Consider the following 19,466-nt stretch of genomic DNA (forward strand, 5'->3'; position numbering starts at 1 on the left):
AATTCCACATTTTTATTTTCATCATTATTCTTAAATAGAAGATTTATAATTTAGTCCCTATATATTGCTATTATTAACAAATCAGTTCTCATATTTTTAGAAACCTATTAAAACGTATTTTATGTTTTCTTTCCGTTAACGAAACAGTCATTCCATCCTCTTTTTATTAAAATTAGTTAAAATTAGATAAAGGAAAAGAGATAAAATTTTTAAAATCTAAATTTACCCTTAAATAAAATCTCTTATTTAATCCTTGAATATTGCTATTATTAACAAGTCATTCCCTACATTTTTAAAAATCTATTAAAACGTTTTTATCTTTTTTTATATTTATTAAAACATCATTATCGTTTCTTGTCGTCAATGAAATAGTCTCTATCTTTTCTCATATCTATTAAAACGTTCTTATCTTTTCTCATATCTATTAAAACGTTCTTATCGTTTCTTTCCGTTAACGAAATAGTCCCTCCTCATCATTTCTTTCCGTCAACGAAATCGTCTCTCTTCATTGTTTTTTTTCGTCAACGAAATCGTCCCTCCCTATATTTTCATAAATCTATTAAAACGTCCTTATATTTTTTTATATCTATTAAAACGTCCTTATCGTTTCTTTTTGTCAACGAAATAATTCATACCTTTTCCCACATCTATTAAAATATCTTTATTGTTTTTTTTCTCCTTCTCCTCCTCCTCTCCTCAAAAAATGAAGAAGATAATGATGACGATGAAGGAGAAAAAGAAGAAGAAAAAGAAGAAGATGAAGGAGAAGAAGAAGAAGAAAAACGAAGGAGGAGAAGGAGAAGAAGAAGAAGAAGGAGAAGAAGAAGGAGAAGAAGAAGCAGAAGAAGAAGAAGAAGCAGAAGCAGAAAAAGAAGCAGAAGAAGCAGAAAAAGAAGCAGAAGAAGCAGAAAAAGAAGCAGAAGAAGCAGAAGCAGAAGCAGGAGAAGAAGCAGAAGAAAGAGGAAGAATTGATGAAGAAGAAAAGAAAGGAGAAAGATGAGAGGAGGAGGAAAAGAATAGGGTAATTTGATCTTTTATTATATTTTTAACGGCAAAAATAGACGGAATGACTATTTTATTGACGGAAAGAAAATATAAATATGTTTTAATAAATTTCTAAAAATATAGGAACTGACTTATTAATAATGATGATATCCAGAAATTAAATTATAAATCTCACTTCTTAAATTTATATGTGTTATTAAAAAAATACTTTTACACATTCTAACAAAACTTTTTTTTTTCAATAATAAGAGTGTATTATTATTTAACTCTTTTAATTATTATAGAAATTAATTTTTAGATATATTAATTAACATATATTAAAATAATTTAAATTGGATATTAGATACTTTAATTTTATCATCATAAAACAATAAAAATTGAGAAGTTTTTATATCAAACAAAATTAAAGACCATTTTACCACCCACTTTTTTCATTATTTCAATTTGGATTAATTTATTAAAATATTATTTTAATTTTTTAATTTTTTAAATTTAATTTGACTGTAATTTTAAGATGTTTTTTTTAAATAAATTAGCGATCAAATAATTTATATCACTAATTAATAAATTATTATATATATTAAAAATTCATCACAAGCATTGGTGATATACTCTTCATCGTTATTTTGCAGTTAGCTCTATTTTTTATTTTAGAATAATTTATACTTTAATTTTTAAATTTTAATATAATTAATAAATTGATATCTCTATTTTTAAAATCAAATACTTAAATTTTTATATTTTACTTCCGTCTTATTATTTATTAGTTCAATACTTAAAATTTAATTAAAAGAGAGCACCTTCTTTTCTATTCTAAATTGATTTCTTCTTTCTTTATTTTTTAGACTTTTCTTAGAAAAATAAATCCCAGCCTTTATACCCTTTCTTCTCAATCCCAAGTTCTCAAAAATCTTTTTCTCATCTTTTTGACTATTGTCGTTAGTGAAAGCATTCAAGACTTTGAATCTCGACCTCTATATGCTTAATTTCTTGAAACTAAAAATCGCAAATGCTGCTATTTCTTTGGTGCAGCATAATGTAAACAGAGATTTTACTATTTTTTTGGCACTTAGTGGCAAAGTGTTTAGTTACTTTTTCATTTTTTACCTATGCCAATTCCAATACTCCATTATCAAACTGTTGCTCTCCTTTCCCATCTTGGTAAATACCTCCTCCTCCATTTCCCTCAACATGATCATCTCTTCCATTTCCCTCACCATAATCATCTCCTCCACTGCCAAACAAGGAGTTGCCTCTTGAGCCAGACAAAGAGTAGTCATGTGAAGGTAGAGATCCAAATAATTTTCTGAATAAAGGAGGTTATAGAGGAAGATTCAGATGAAAAGGTGGGTCATAGAGAATGGAGGGTATCTGTCATTGGAAGGTCTCCAACAAACTCTAGTGGAGCTGTATACGTAAGGTTTGTAAAAGAGATGAAAGAATTTGAGAGCAAATAGGAAGGTGAGCATCTGGACAAATAAAAAAGATTGAGAAGATTTGTTGTTGGAGTATAAGATGCATATGCTAAAGAATATTAGTGAAACCCAAAACTTGATTTGAGGAATTTTGCATCAAATGGGTTTTCGTAAAAGGTATTTTTGAAATTTAAAATATTTTTCTCTCTTTTTTAATAAATTTTAGGATGAAAATACATTCAGTTTAGACAGAATAAAAATACAGAAATTTAAATATTTAATTTTAAAAATAAAAAATTAATCCATAATTATATTAAATTCAGAGGTTGGAAATATAATGTACCCATAATTTTATTTTAATTTGTGATGATAGTATTATTCTTCACAAATAATATATTTTTTTATAATAAAAAATTAAATATTCTTCTGCTTTATAATTTTTATTAATATTTTTATTTCTAAATTATTATACACTCTTATGTTTTATTAATAATATATAAATTAACTATTATAATTTTATTATATTTTAAAAATAATTTTCGTTGATTTTTAAATGAATATTTAAAATATATTTTAGTATTTAATAAAATTTAATATTTTTAAAATAAATATAATTAAAAAGTTAATAAAAAATTATATTTCTGCACTCCGAGACTTAGCCTGGTGGAAAGTGCATCCTGATAGACCTGAGAGATCTGAGGTTCGACTCCCCCAACCCTCTATTTAAAAAAAAAAATTATATTTCTTAATATATATATATATATATAAAGTGGATAAAAATTATGTTATGAAGTACTAAAATTAATAATTAAATCTAATTCATTGCTTTTTCAAGAAAATAGAAAATAATTAATTCTGAAATAATTATTATTTATGACTATTATTGTTGTTATAAATATTTTAACATGTTATATTCGTAACTATTGTAAATTTATTATAATAAGAAAAAAAAATTGTCTTTATAAAACATAAAGGAAATGATAAAAAAAAAAAAAAGTATACTACTGAAAATGACATTGTGGAAAAAATTTAAAAAGTTGATAGAAAATATGAGAAGATGAAAGAAAATAATATAAAATAAAATGAGAAAAAATTGTAAAAAATAGAAGAAAATAAGAGAAGAATGAAAAGAAAATAAGAGAGAATTAAACACTATAAATAAAAATGAAAAGATATGTGAAAACAAGATAAGAAAATAAGAGAAAAAAAAATGAAAAAAAAATATAATGAGAAAAACATATGAAAATAATTAAAGTTGATGAAGAAATTAGAGGGGAAGAAAACACAAAAAATTACTGATGATGGAAAAAAAATTGAAAAATAAAGATGGAAATTAATAAAATTAAATAAAATAAATTAGTGAATGGATGGTAATAATGAATGGAATGGAAGAAAAACAATAAATAACACATCTAACAAATATTGCTAATTAAAAAATAAATAAATCCAATTAAGTACATTGAGGATGATTTGAAATCTAGAAAATAGGATGGGTTTGTGAACTTAGAAAAAATTTAGCCCTAGAGGAGGGTATTTCCTCCCTTTTATACTCTTTCCTTTCCTCATACAAGATGACAATCTCACTATAGGATCACCTACCCCTCGTTACAGGTTCGTACATATAGATGACCTCAGGACTATTCCTGTGTCAGACTAGCATTTAATTCCCTTCGGCGCGTGAGTGGACAGGGCTGCGAAATGACTGGATCCATAATCATTTATTCTCGTGCTCGGGTTTGAGGAAAAAGGACCGAAACTCAGGAAGGTCTGACTTTAAGACTGAACTGGGCTGAACCGGTCTGATCAAATTACTTAAATAGAGGTCTAGTCTGGAGGATGAACGGGTTGGACACGGCTTATTCGAGGGCTAAAAAGCCTCCGAGTTGTGGACTGCTACTATCGGCCCGACCTCATGATGGGATGGAAAAACCCAGCAGTCATCATACATATATTTATTTTTAATCAAATAAATTTAATTTATTTTTTTATTTTATTGAGTAAATTCAGGTTAGATAAATCATAATTTAATATAATATTATTGAACGGGCCTTGGAGCTTTGAATAAAAATATAAATTATTAATTTCTCAAAATTATTAAAATTAAAAATTCATGTTTTTTTTTCTTATATAAAAAGTAGGCTTTAAAGAAAAGTTGATATTTCATGTGTAAATCCTTTTATTGCTTTACTATATAAATATTTATCCAAATAATACAATTTCAACAAACTTTAAAATATATTAATAAAATTACGTAAAAAATTATAGATTATTGCTAAATCACGCACCGATTTATTTTATCGTTAATAGAAAATCGAATGATAAATTTGAAATTTCATTATAAAAAAAAAAAACTATTAAATTACAAAAAGGCATTTTGGTTACTTATTATTATTATATAAAATAGAGTAAGGGATAATATAAAATTACAAAAAGAATATATGTGCCACACGAAAAGAATAAATTCCAATATTCAGACTTTGAACATGTTTTAAAACAATTAAATTAAATTAAATTAATTGTTATATGTTTTAGTAATTTATAATTATTATTAATTTATGAAAATTAATTTTTCATATTTTGCAACATAAATATTTTATTAATTTTGAATTATTGAAAAATACTTAATAAGCAATATAATACACAAAAGTCAACATACCAAACAGCTTGACTAGAAAATCTAAAATATTAAGTCAAAAATATATTAAAGTATAAAACAACATATAATAGTCAAAGATTAGCCTATAACAAAGTGTTCTAACTTAAAACAAACATGTATCTCACATCAAAAAGATTTTTGTAAAAACAAATGTAATTTATAATCCTTTAATTTAACAAAATTTATAATGTAATTTTATTATTTTAATAATAAATAATTTAATTTTTAAAATTTTAATTAGGTTAATAAAATAGCCATTACGTTAAAATTTATTATTAAATTATAATAATTATTTTTAATTTTAATAATTTAATAGTTTTATTAATAAAATAAAAATTTAAAGTCTAAAGTATTTTATTAAATTTTAAAGATTATATTATAAATTATCTAAAAAATTACAATAAAAAATTTATTATTAATGCTTTGATATCCAGAAAAAAACAAGGTTTACAATAGTTGAGTAATTGGTCTCAGAGGAGGGTGCTGCTTCCCTTTTATTCTTTTTCTTTTGTTTGCTAGTGATGTATAACGACCTTGTAGCCACTGGGCCACCTGTCTCTGTTGTACGGATCCGTATGTACGAAAGCGTCAGATGTCTGCTCCATGCTAAACGGCCATTTAATTTTCCCCTGGTACGCGTGCAAATAGGACTGCTAGGTGGTTGGATCGGTTGTCTCCTATCTTGCTAGTCTCATGGCCGAGCTGGGGAATGAAGAAACTGAGACCCAAGGGAGGCTCGATCCGTTTAGTAAGACTGAGTCAAGGCCGAATGGTCTGGGCCGGCCCACCTGAGAGGCTTCGTGAACCTTAGACTAGAGCTGTTATTATGGGCTCGGCCTCATATTGGGGTGGTGAAACCCAGCGGTCATCAATTGCCTCTTTACCTCCTCGTCAGTTATTACATGAGTGATGAGGGGGTAAATATCGAGAACCCATTATGACCGCGTGGCCCGAGGACTGTTCCATTAAAACGTCTCTTCTTCACTTTACTGTTTCAAAATTCGAATTTTCTTAGCCTTCACAGAATTCTCATTCTCCTCTGCTCTCTGCACGTTCCGCCTGCTCTGTCTTTCTGCCCCATCGTTTTCAAGGTACGCTTTTCACTTCATTATGGATAGCCCAAAGCTTCCTGATGTTATTAATCAAGAGTCTAGTGTTACCCCCTCCACCTTGAAAAATTTCTTTTCTCGGAAGTATCTGGATACCCCTCTCTTCCATATCTGTGCTCCCTATCGTAATGAGAGGATCGTTCTTCTCGATCCTCCTCCTTCTGGTCTAATCGACCCTCAGAAAGACCGCGGTTTGGTCTTCTTTGTTAAACAATGTGAATACAGTTTAACTTTTCCCTTCTCCCCTTTTTTTTATTGAGGTTTTCCAGTATTTTGGGATAACTCCTCGGATGTTGGCTCCCAATTCCATTATGTTCATGTACTCTTTCGAGTCTATCAGCCTGAGCTGGGGGTTCACGCCCACAGCGCGTCTATTTGTTACCTTCTTTCAATTGGTTAGGGCGAGTCAGGGCTTTTACTATTTTGCCTCCCGCGGAGGATTGTCCATCTTTTCGAGTCATAAGGACTCAATCAAAGGCTGGATAGAGGGGTTCGCAGTGGTAGAGCTAAAAAAGGACTCCGGGTTGTCTTGGGAGGTGGACCTCTCTTGGGAAGATATCCCTCTAGGCTGCAACGATCTGCCCCAGCTAAGTCTTTCTGAACAGGTCGGCTACCTTCGACTGACTTCTGTTGAACGGAAGTATGATGTCGAAAAATGCATGTTTGTGTCCAGTCTTCAGGACTGCAGGGATGCAGGTATTTTACTTTGTTTAATTGCTTTGTTTTTCTTTTCTTGATTTTCCTCGAATGCCTTCCTAACTCGTTTTGGTTTTGGGTCTCTGTATCTTCTCAAATTCCCATGGACAAGATCAAGCCTCCTAAGAATTTTACACTGTCTTGGGAGAGCATGAAAGCTGCCTTAAACGCTTTCCGAGCTGGGCGATCAGTGGTCGACGCTACCCAGGAGGTGGCTTATGTCATCTTCTCCAGGTCTGTGGACAGAATTGTTCCTCTTGCCTCAGCTTCCTCTCGCGTCCCTAGGCCAAGCACTAAAGACCCATACTCGAGGGTTTCCAAGCCTTCCGGTCATAGCAAGCCCAGGACTGCCACTCGACCTCTTGCAGCTTCTAAATCTAGGCAGTCCTCAGCTCCGACCTCTCCAAAGCTCACCGTTATTGAGGAACAATCTGAGGTCGTGCCGCCTGCAAGGACTGAGGCTATTCCTGCTTTCACGGATGTTCTAAGAGAGAGCGCCAAGATCATTCCAACTGGAGGTGAGGTGTTTGAGAGTAGAGGTGAAGTTGCCTTGGCGAGCGAGGTTGCCCCCGCCGTTGAGACTGAGGCAGCGCCCACTGGTGGGGACACTTTTAAGGGTCGGCCTAAGTCCAGACCAGCTCCTGCCGCTTCTCGTCCCAAGAAAGCCGCTGCCAACGATGCTGTTGCCCTAAAGGGGGTTGCTGGCAAGCGAGCTCCTACTTCGAAAGCAATATCTGCAGCTCCGACCTCAAAGAAGGCCCGCGGATCCCAACAGCCTACCCCGTACTCCCACCTCTGGAGAAGGAGAAAGCGCCAGTGGGGCTTCTATCCTCTGCTCCAGATAATGAGATATTAAATGCTGAGGAGATCACCCCCTAGTCCCTCGCGAGAGCTGTCGTCGAGTTGCTGCGAGAGAGGATGTTTGATGGAGTTACTGAGGCTTCGGACCCGCGCCTGCTCGCTCTCACCGGCCTTCTAGCCTGCTCTACTTGGGAGCAGGTAGCTTTTCATTCTCGAGCTCGGGAGCAGTTGGGAGATACGGCCAGGGAGATGCTCCTCATGGTGAGTTGTGTGTTTTTCCTTCTCTTGTTTTATGTCATTACTCTTACTATTTCTTCTTACTTCATGGGTTTTTCTTTTTGCCAGGTGGTGGGTATTTTCATGGAAATTGATGCCCGGAACCGTTCACTCCGAAATTTTGTTGACCGCCAGATCGAGGAGGCTCGTCGTGAGGAAAATCTATTGGCCACGAGTGATGCCCGGGGTCATCTTGCTGCAGCCCAAGAGCATCTAAAAACTCTCCAAGGGGAACTGTCTTATACCCGAGATGCTCTTAAGAGGGCTGATGAGAGGGCAGCTACAGCAGAGGTTTGCCGTGACGAAGTCTTGGAGCAGCTGTCCTCCCTGGAGGAAACCCAGCGGGAGAGGGACGAAGCAGTGCGCCAAAGAAATGAGGTCTGGCATCAATATGAGGCACTCAAGGTGGATTATGATGGGGCTCAGGTCCGCTATGATACTGTGATGGCTCAAAGGGATGAAGCCCTGGCTCGAATAGTCGTTCTCGCGAAGGAACTGAGCAAGCGTGCTGATAATCTCAAAGACCTGACTTTGGCAGCAGAGGAGTCAAAGCTTCAAAATCAACAACTTTGCCAAGAAGTTAAGGCTTTGGAAAGGAGATGTTAAGCCCTGCTTGAGGATGCCAAGCTTGCTGAAGATAGGGTCCAGTTGGAGTGTGAGGAGCGCCTGCAGGAATACAAGGGGTCTGCTGAGCTGAGAGCAGAGATTGATCATGCCTGCCAGAGGTGTTTACAAGAATATAAGGACTCCTCGGAGCTTAAAACTGAGATCGAGCAGGCCTATGAGGTGCGGCTTGCGGACTTTAAAGCTTCTGATGAGTTGAAACACGAGATATGGAACAAGGGTTTCCGCATGTTCGCCTCCAGGTTTAATTGGGGTCTGAAAGAAGCCAGGGATGCCCCCTCCACCCCACTAGCTCAACTCTGAACTCCTGAAGTGGACTCTGATGGCTAAGAGGTGTATTATGGGGAGGATGACAACTCTCTACCTAAAGGGGCTTCTCGCACAGCAACTGGACCTCTTGAAAGGGATGTTGAGCTTGAGGGAGGAGATGAGAGAGAGAGCGGCGAGCCTAAGGAGAGCGATGCTAGGCCTCAAGGAGAGGATGCCGAGTCCCAAGAAGAAGACACTGGACCCCAGGGAGGGGAGATAGTGCCTTTCGTGGGTACTAGGGAGTCAGAGCAGCCAAAGGACAATAGTATAGGTGATAATGTAAATAATGATGTAATCACTGATGTAAGTCCTCTTCAGACAATCTTTCCCCCTATAGTTTTAGATGATTGAATAAAATTGTAATTTACTTTTCTTTTATTTAATGTAATCTGGCTTTTGTCTGTATTTGTACTTGAGTTATTTTTGCTCTTGTTTGCTTTTCTGGTTTTACCGAGCTGCTTAATCTATTAAAGGTCTAATCTGTTTCTCCTATCCGTAAGCCTTTTCTGGTTTGATTTAACTTAAGCATAAAAGCTTTTAAGCTATATGTTCACTTGGTAAGTTCCAAAAAGTTTGACTATACTGGGCTGATCAGCCGCGTTGTCGGTCTTTCCTCCCTTGAGTTAATCCGGGCTGGGCTTTTAATGGTTGACTAGACTTCTAACTTGTGAGTTTTTCTAATCTTGTGAAGGCGCTTTTGTTTTTTTATTTCGTTGATTTGTCAGTATTGCAAGCTCGGGCGTGTGCAAGGGTGTCTCGCTAGTTCATAGCGCCTTATTTTTCACAAGTATAATTTTCATACAATCAAGGTGGGTTAGATCACGCACCTTCTTAAAATGATGAGTTTGTCTTCTTGGTTTTGTCTTCTGTCTTGTGTTGAGTGGAGTTGAGGTTGTGGCCTTGCTCATCTGCTCATACTTTCAATCTCTTCTTGCTCTTTGGGTTAGAGAAAGTTTTGTTGTTTCTACTTTGCCATTTGACCTTCTCGAGTTTGGCTCTTCTCTCATTTGGTTCTTCCAAGCTCAAATTTGTGTATTTCAGCTCGGGACTCAGCTTTTTCAGACCTGCTTTGTTCCTTCCCTATTTTTAGACTTTCTTGAAGTTTGAGCCTTTTTAGCCTTGCTGCCGCTTTGAGGCTCTTTGTCCTTGCTCGGATTCAGGCTCTTTTGGCCTTACTATCGCTTCATCATCTCAGCCGGTTTTGTGGTGCCGGGGTCACTTTGGGAGCCCGGTCACCTACCTCACTGAGGTCTTGAACAGGATTCAAGCTCTTTTGGCCTTACTGTCGCTTCATCATCTCAACTGATTTTGTGGCGTCAGGGTCACTTTGGAAGCCCGGTCACCTACCTCACTGAGGTCTTAAACAGGATTCAGGCTCTTTTGGCCTTACTGTCGCTTCATAATCTCAGCTGGTTTTGTGGCGCCGGGGTCACTTTGGGAGCCCGGTCACCTACCTCACTGAGGTCTTGAACAGGAATCAGGCTCTTTTGGAGCTTCATCATCTCAGCCGGTTTTGTGGCGCCGGAGTCACTTTGGGAGCCCGATCACCTGCCTCACTGAGGTCTTAAACAGGATTGTTGTGGTTGTTTTTCTCTCTTTTTAAGGGAACTTTGCCTTATAATAATAATAATAAAGACAACACATTTTGGCACAAGTATCAAACGTAAATATTTTTATTTATTCCATCCATATTTCTCAGAATACAAGTACTTGTCTACATTTGTATATATTCAAGGGAAATACCTCTTTAAATGCTGAATATTCCAGGCGTGAGGTTCCAAATTTTCTTGTAAGTCTTCGATTCGATATACGCCAGGCTGACAACTCTAACTATCCTGAATGGGCCTTCCCAAGTTGGTGCTAGCTTTCCTATTGCAGCTCTCTTCCCCGTGGCTTCTAGCTTTCTTAATGCCAGGTCTCCTACTTTCAAGTTTCTCTCCCTAACACTTTGGTTGTAGTAGCGAGCTGCCCTTTGCTGATAAGTGGCAGTATGGAGTTGGGCTTCGTCTCTGATTTCTTCCAGGATGTCCAGGTTACTTCTCAACTTGTCATCATTGGTGCCCTCACTGTTATACTATACTTTGTGAGTAGGGATTTACAACTCGACGGGTACCACAACTTCGGTTCCAAACGCCAGCGCGAAGGGTGTTTCCTTTATTGGTGATAGAACGTATTTTAGTCCATTTTATCTTGATATTATTGATGATTATTTACATGATTTCTGCTTAATTTAATGCTCTTGATATTATTCTGCAGAAAATGGTGAAAAAGGACATTTTGGAGAAAATACCCTTAAAACTGCCTTAAATGGAGCAAAGAAGAGCAAGCCTGCCAAGTTGAATTCAAGTGAAGCTAAATAAGGAAAGTTCTAAATAAGGAAAGTGGCAAAGAAGGAAAGAACTTTCAGCCAAAGCAATTTGAAATTCAAATTTCAAATCTCCAAGTAGCCTTTTCCTTATTCAAGAAGCCCAGTCTCAAGTTGCCATATATGAAGAGCCAAATAAGGAAAGTATTTTGAATTTCAAATCTTCAAGATTCATATTCAAATTTTGAATTTCAAAATCCAGCTTATCAAGAAAGCCAAATCCAAAAATCACATGCTTGTCATCTCATGCCTTGCATATTCAAAATTCAAATTGCAAAGGAGGCTCCACCTTCCTTATTAGTGCATGGGCGGCAAGGAGAGTGTGAAGGCAAGTCTTGGGCACCTTGGGCAGAATCTTGAAGACACTTGGGCAGCAAGCAAGATGGCACATCTTGGACCAAGGGCATTTTGGACAGCCTCTTAAAGACTCATGGACAGCCAAGAAACCCTAAGCAAGCATCTTAAAACATATTTAAAGGCTCCAAAGAGGCCAGCCGACCAGCACTCATCATCACACCATTCGGCCAAGGCAAGGGAGGCGCACCAAGCTCCATCTCCTCCATTCGGTTCCCCTTTTCATCTTCTCTTCTTGTTTTTTATTTTTGTTTCAACCATGAGTGGCTGAAACCTTTTATTCTAGTTAAAGATTGGTTGAAACTAAGGTTGTTTTATGGGTTGTGAGATCTGAACATAAACTATTTGTCTTTAATTTGTTCAATATTCATACAATTTGATGCTTGAATCTATGATTACTTTATTGTTTTGATCAAATTGGCCACTTGATTCTTGATTTCAAGGAAATTGATTGTTAGTTTGGATAATTTTTAGTCCGTAATTGCTGAAATTATTCAAACATAAGAACACTTAGTGTAACAACTAAGGAATTGTATAATCTAGCAACATCTCCATGCGTTTGGGTAGCTAGGATTGGATCTCTCTATTTCTTCATGCAATTGACAATTGTTTTGATGCCTAAGGTCCAAGGACGTTCCTTGGCAATTTGTTAATTAGTAATTGATTAGAGGACGTTCCCTAATTGATTTAATCATAAGGAGAGACATGGTGGTGAGAAGCGTTTTCCATCCCCATAACTAATCTATTGAATCAATCAAGAGAACATAAGTTTCAATGATCAACCCAAACAACCAAAGTGGATCCATCTCTTCAACTAGACCTTTCTCATATTGAATTTCTTTTTTATTTAATTACTTGCTCATTTAATTGCTTTCAGTAGTTTGCTAATCAAATCAATCTCAAAACCCTCATTTTTACTTTTATTGCACTTTACTTTTGTTCCGCTTTTAGTTACTTGCTTTCAGTTTCTCATTCAGTTTAATCTCTTGGTCTTGTTGGGAAAAATAGATAAGTTTTCAATACTCTGTGGATTCGATCCTTTACCACTATCTGTAGTTGTAAAATTGTTGATAACCGGAAAGGTTATTTTTGACCGGCTTCGACAACTGCGAGTCAGTTGGTGTCCGAAGTGTGGTTTGAAACGCCCACAGGATGCTGTTGAGCTCGTCTGCCCAATTTCTCTTTGCCCCATCTAGTCGCTTCTTTAGTCCCTGGTGGATAGCTCGGTTCGTGACCTCTGTCTGACAATTGGTTTGAGAGTGGGCTACTGAGGAGAATTTGTGCCATATGCCCATGTTTGTTGTGATTCTTTGAAGGTCTTGCAGTTGAACTGCTTGCCATTATCTGATATGAGCACTCTTGGTATGTCGAACCTGCAGATGATGTTGCCCTAGACAAAATCTATAATTTTTCTTACTGTGATAGTGGGGATTGCCTCTGCCTTTGGCCATTTTGAAAAGTACTCCACAGCTGCTATTACGAACTTCTTCTGTCCCGTGGTCTTGGGAAAAGGTCCCAAGATGTCTATGCCCCATTGTGAGAACGGCCACGGGCTGAATATGCTGGATTGAGGTATGGCTGGAATATTGATGGCGTTGGCAAACCTTTGGCATATGTCATATCTTCGGACAAACTCCTCGGCATCCCTTTTGATGGTGGGCCAGTAGTATCCCTGCCTGAAGATTTTATTTGCCAACGTCCCTGCTCCCTCATGGGCTCCACAGATTCTTTGATGTATTTCTCTCATCACCCTTATTGCTTCTTCTGGGCTTACACATCGGAGCCAGGGGCTAGACTTCCCTCTTCGGTATAGGGTTCCTCTCACTGCTTGATAGTTGGCAGCTCGGGCTGCAATTTTCCTTGCCTCGGCTTTATCCTCAAGGAGTTTTTCCTTCTCCAAATATTTCAGGTATGAGGTCATCCAGTTCTGTCCTTCTTCGATCTCCATCATGGTGTTTGCTTTGCCGAAGGCAGGAGTGTTGACGTGTTGTATGTATACCTCATCTGGGAGCTGCTCCAGCTCTTCCCTAGACAATCGACTGAGCAGATCTGCCTCTTCATTTTTTTTCTTGAGGCATTCTCTAGTATCTTACCATGATCCCTTGGCCTCTGAGCTCGGCCTCTATGGCCTCCGAGCTCGGCCTCTATGGCCTTTACCTTCGCCAAGTAGTTTTGCATGGTCGGATCTCTTGCTTGATATGCCCCCGTTATCTAGCTGATCACTAATTGGGAGTCGCTATTTATTTCAAGGTCGGTTGCTCCTACTTCCATTGCGATCAACATCCCGTTTATTAGGGCTTCATATTCTGTTATATTGTTAGAAGCATTGAACTCCAAGCATAGGGCGTAACAAACTTTGAACCCTTCAGGTCCTTTCAGCATTATTCCCGCGCCCAGCGCTGGATGCTCCGTCCATATACAATTTCCAGCTGAATTCTCGTGAAGATTGCCTTTCCCTCTCTCCTTCTACTGCTCCTGAGGGTGCCTCACTAGGTTCTACTTGCTCTTCGTTGAAGGAGCACTCCGCTATGAAGTCGGCGAGGGCTTGAGCTTTTATGGTTGTGCGGGGTCGGTACTCCAAGTAGTAGGGGCTGATCTCAATGGAACAAGCGAGCATTCGACCTGAAGTTTCTGGTCTGTGGAGGATTTTTTTTAACGGCTGGTTCGTCATCACTACTCCTTGATGGCTCTCTAGGTATACCCTGAATTTTCTGACTGCCAATAACAGAGCATATACTATTTTTTCAATGTTCAAATATCTTACCTCAGCATCTTTGAGTACTTTGCTGACGTAAAATACTGACTTCTGTTCTCCTCCTTCCACTCTCACCAGTACAGTGCTGACGGCTTGTTTCGAGGATGATAAGTAGATCAAGAGCTCTTCCCCTTCCAACGGGCTACTGAGTACATGTGACGAACTGAGGTAGCGCTTGAGCTCTTTGAAAGCTTCTTGACAATCCTCAGTCCATTCAAAATTTAAAACTTTTCTTAACTTCTTGAAGAATGGTAGGCATCTTTTTGCCGACCTTGACATGAAACGATTAAGCGCTACTACCCTTCCAGTGAGTCTTTGGACATCCCTTACACAGGTCGGCTTAGGGATTTTCAATATGGTTTCCACCTTCTTAGGATTGGGCTCAATACCCTTTCCACTGACCATGTAACCTAGGAATTTTCCACCCCTGATGAAGAAAGTGCATTTTGCTGGATTCAACCTCATTCTGTACTGCTCCAGTACCCCGAATATTTCCTTCAGGTCTATCAAGTGTTGTTGAAAGGTTGGACTCTTCACCACCATATCATCCACATATACCTCAACATTCCTATCAATCTGGCCTTTGAAAATTTTATTCATCAGTCTCTGGTATGTCGCCCCAGCGTTCTTCAGCCTAAAAGGCATGGCCTTGTAACAGTAAGTCTCATCTTCTGTTATGAACGAGGTCTTTTCCTCATCCGACCTGTCCATTGGAATTTGGTGGTAACCAGACATTGCATCCAGAGATGACATGTAATCAAAACTGGTCGTAGAGTCGACCATTTTATTAATATCATGGAGGGGGTAACAATCTTTGGGGCATGCCTGGTTCAGGTCAGTAAAATCTATACATATCCTATACTTGCCATTGGCTTTTTTTACTAGTACAAGATTTGCTAGCCATTGTGGGTACATTACTTCCCTAATAAACCCTGCTTCTTCTAGCTTTTGTACCTCCTCCCTGGTGGCTTGCTGCTTCTCTCTTCCCACTACTCTCTTCTTCTGCTTTATTGGCTTAGCTTCGGGAAGGACGTTCAGTTTGTTAGTCATCACCTCAGAGTCTATCCCTGGCATGTCAGATGGCTTCCAAGCAAAGCTTGAGGCGTGACCTCAGATCAGGGCCATCACTTCGGTTTTCTGCTCCTCAGTCGGGCCAGCATTGAGGCTGAAAACCTTGTCTGTTTCTATTTCTGATAAGGGGAAGGTTTCCAGTTCTCCGACTGGTTTCGTTTTGGCTTCTTTTTTTTTCATCTCGGACTTCCAAGACTTCCGAGTCAAATTTTTCTCCCACTGGGCTCGGTTCTGACACTGTGGCTAGATACACTGCTCTCACTTCTTCTTGACGCCCCCGGACTACTCCCACTCCTGCTTTAGTTAGGAACTTCATAGTCAAGTATCTTATGCTGGTTACCACTTCAAAGTCGTACAACATAGGCCTTCCCAATATCGCGTTGTAGCTCAAAGGGAGCTTTACAACTAGGAACACCGCGTCGTGAGTTCGAGACAGGGGCGGCTCACCTAAAGTCAAGGCCATTTTTATTTTTCCTTCCACTGCTACTGGAGTTCCCCCTATTCCTTTCACTGGAGCCTGATCCCTCATTAGCTGTTCCTCCGGTATTCCCATCTGCTAGACGACCCTATACGGCAGTAGATTCACCTTGCTTCCGTCGTCGACAAGGATCTTCCGAACTCGAAAGTTGTGGATGATAGCTTCAATGACCAAGGCGTTATCATGAGGCATCTAGATGCCATGGGCATCCTGCGGAGAGAAGGAGATGGTGGTTGAGGAGTGTTCTATCACCTGCAAAACTTCTTTGCTACTTTCCTCCCCTCCTCGACTTCTTTTCTTTCCTCTCCTGCTCATCCAACTTGCAGTCCCCCCGACAATCATATTGATGGTCCCACTGGAACCATCGTTCACTGGTCCCGCTCTTGACCTCCTAGGTTTTTCTGTTGTAGGATTCTGCTGGGGTCTTTCTCCTTCTGGTTTTTTCACAAAGTTTCGAAGGTGCCCCCTTTTAATCAGCCTTTCAATCTCGCTGATTAGCTGGTAACAGTTGTTGGTGTCATGGCCATGCGTGCGATGGTACTGACAGTATTTGTCAGGATTTCTCTAACTTGCTTCGGCCTCATGGGCTTGGGCCATTGGAAAAACTCCTTGTTTTGGACTGCCATGAGCACTTCAGCTCGGGAGGCATTGAGAGGGGTCAGGGTCTCAAGAATTCGGGGTGGAAATGGTCTTTGGTCCCTCCAGTCCTAGGGTTGTCTGTATGTCTCAGGCTTTTTATTTTGCCTTTTTTCGTGTCTTTCCGGCCTCCTTTCTTCCGGGGCTTTTCCTCTGCCTGCTGCCTCCTTGGCGAATCTGCTCGTCATCAAGGCATCATCTTGCCTTATGTATTTTTCTGCCCTCTTCATCAGTTCTACCAACGAGGTAGAGGGCTTTCTGCTCAACGAGCTGAAGAACTCGGGGGAGGTGGTCCCTTTCTGCATGGCTTCCACCGCCCTACCTTCATCTAGTTTAGAGATCTGCAGGGCCTCCGTATTGAAACGGGCTATGTATTCCTTCAAGGACTCATCTCTCCTCTGCCTGACCGTCTCCAGGTAACTAGTTTTTCTGTCAGCCGGCACTCTAGCTATGAACCGGCTGATGAAAACATTGGCAAGGTCTCCAAAACTTCTGATACTTCCAACTTCCAAGCTATTGAACCACGCTCGTGCTGGCTCCGTGAGCATCGTTGGGAATACCTTGCACATTAAGGCATCCGATAAGGTCTGCAACTCCATGAAAGTTTCATAGTTAAGGACGTGCTCTCTCGGGTTTCCTGCTCCGTCGTATGCTGCCATAGGCGGCATCATGAATCTTTTGGCGATGGTCTCCTACTGTACCCATCTCGAGAAAGGCGAGGATGTGGGTAAGAGGGTCTGACTGTGATCCTTCACTCTGAGCTCGGCCAGGAGTTGTTCTCTCATCTTCCGCAGTTTTTGATCTACATCTTCTTCTTCTTGTCTGGGCCTCTTCTCCATACGATACTCCTCCTTCCATTCGTCGTTCTTTGTTCTTCTGGTTGTTCTAGCAGAGTAATTTTCTGCCTCGTCATTTTCTATTAGCTCTTTTACTCTTCTTCTATGGACTCTAGCCTCCGGCTCTTCCTCTTCACCGGCCCTTCTGCCTCTTTCTCCGATTTCTCTACTGTTTTGTTGGGGGGTTGGGTGATTGAAGGTAGGCTGGGGCTCGTTGGTTTGGATTCCTTCTATCGTAGGCAACACATTCGATGGGGTGTTGAGGCCTCTCTGTTGCATCATTTGCCCCAACCAGTGGGCGGTATTTTGCAACTGGAGGGCCATGGCCTGAAGGTTTTGGTTAGATAAGGTGGTTCCGGGTACATTCCCTACCGAGCTCGGCGAGGGAATAAAAGGCGTTGGTGGTTGATTATTGGGAGTTGTAGGGCTGGAGAAAGAGAACTGTTGCCCCTCTTAGGCAGACCTCAAATCATTGAGGGTATTGGTAGTGTTGTTTTCATTATGGTTGGCCATTGTGGATCTTAGTGGGTTTTGTAAGAGTGGAACTCCGGTGACGGAAAGATCTCCTTCGTTCCCACAGACGGCGCCAATTGATTATCTGAGATCAAAAGAAAATAGGGTTTACAGTAGTTGAGTAAGCTTGGTCTCAGAGGAGGGTGATGCTCCCCTTTTATTCTTTTTTTTTTGTCTGCTAGTGATGTATAATGGCCTTGCAGCCACTGGGCCACCTGTCTCTGTTGTACGGATCCGTACGTACAAAATCGTTAGACGTCTGCTCCATACTAAATGACTATTTAATTCCCCCCTAACATGCGTGCAAATAGAACTGCTAGGTGGTTGGGCCGGTTGTCCCCTCTCTTGCTAGTCTCATGGCCGAGCTGGGGAATAAAGAGATTGAGGCCCAAAGGAGGTCCGATCTAAGTCAAGGCGGAATGATCTGGATCGGTCCACCTGACAGGTTTCGTGAACTTTAAACTAACGCTATTATTGTGGGCTCGACCTCATATTGGGGTAATAAAATTCAACGTTCATTAATTATCATATAATTATTGTAATTAATAAAAATTACAAATTGCACGTATAAATATGATAGTCAACATTTATTGAGAAATCATGTGGCTTAAATAACTGTAGAAACCGAAAAAAAAAATCACTAAAATATATAAGTGGATAAATATCCATTTTTTTAAAAACTATTTAACATAAAGATAAAATTTATTGCACTTTAATTTTTTTTTTATAAATTCTTTATTTTTGTATAAAAAAATATAAAATTTATAACTATTATTATTATTATTATTAACATAACAACACTCATATATATATATATATATATATATATATATATATATATATTATCATATTTATTATTTTTTCATTTCATAATTTTTATTTATTTTTATCTTAAAATTATTTTTATTTTTTAAACTATAACAATATACAAATTAATTATTATAAATTTATTTAATTTAATTTAATTTTTAAATTTTTTAATATGTAATAAATTTTAATATATTTAAAATAAATATAATTAAAAAATTAATAAAAAATTATATTTTTAAAATTATACAACAGAAAGTACTATTTTTATTTATATTATTAATACTATTCTTCTAGAATCAATACTTTAGCATTTATATATCTATTTAAAAAAAATTAAAAAAAAAAAAAACTAAGGGGACTGAGGATCCACTTATATTGACTAATTAAAAAGTAAAGTACTCTAATTTTGTTTTTCTTTTTCTTTTTAAATAAAAAGAAGAAAACACTATAAATATAGGGTGAGTAATTTAAAAAATTATACATTATATGATTATTATTTTTAAGTTATTATTAATAAATTTAGAAAATGTGAATACATATTAGCATATTTAAGTGTGTTATAATTTTTTTTTAAAAAATTAAAATCCAAAGGTGCGGAGATAATTGGCCAATAAAAATTTAAGGAAGACAATATATAATGTCCAAAATAATAAAAAAAGGAAAAATAAAATATTAAAATTGTTAATTCAATTCAGAATTAAATCACGTGATACTCTGCTCGGTCCGTACGAGTCACACGTACCAAACCCATACTCCT

General features: G+C 38.0%; 1 protein-coding gene across 1 annotated transcript; it reads right to left on the reverse strand.

The window, feature by feature from the left end:
* Positions 1 to 16,621: 16,621 nt before the first annotated feature.
* LOC122723700 lies at positions 16,622 to 17,209 on the reverse strand. The gene has a single exon (XM_043956801.1). The coding sequence runs from the start codon at positions 17,207 to 17,209 to the stop codon at positions 16,622 to 16,624; it is 588 nt and encodes a 195-aa protein (XP_043812736.1).
* Between the last annotated feature and the right edge of the window lie 2,257 nt (positions 17,210 to 19,466).

Source organism: Manihot esculenta, chromosome 5 (genome assembly GCF_001659605.2).
Source record: "Manihot esculenta cultivar AM560-2 chromosome 5, M.esculenta_v8, whole genome shotgun sequence".
Classification (NCBI taxonomy): Eukaryota; Viridiplantae; Streptophyta; class Magnoliopsida; order Malpighiales; family Euphorbiaceae; genus Manihot; species Manihot esculenta.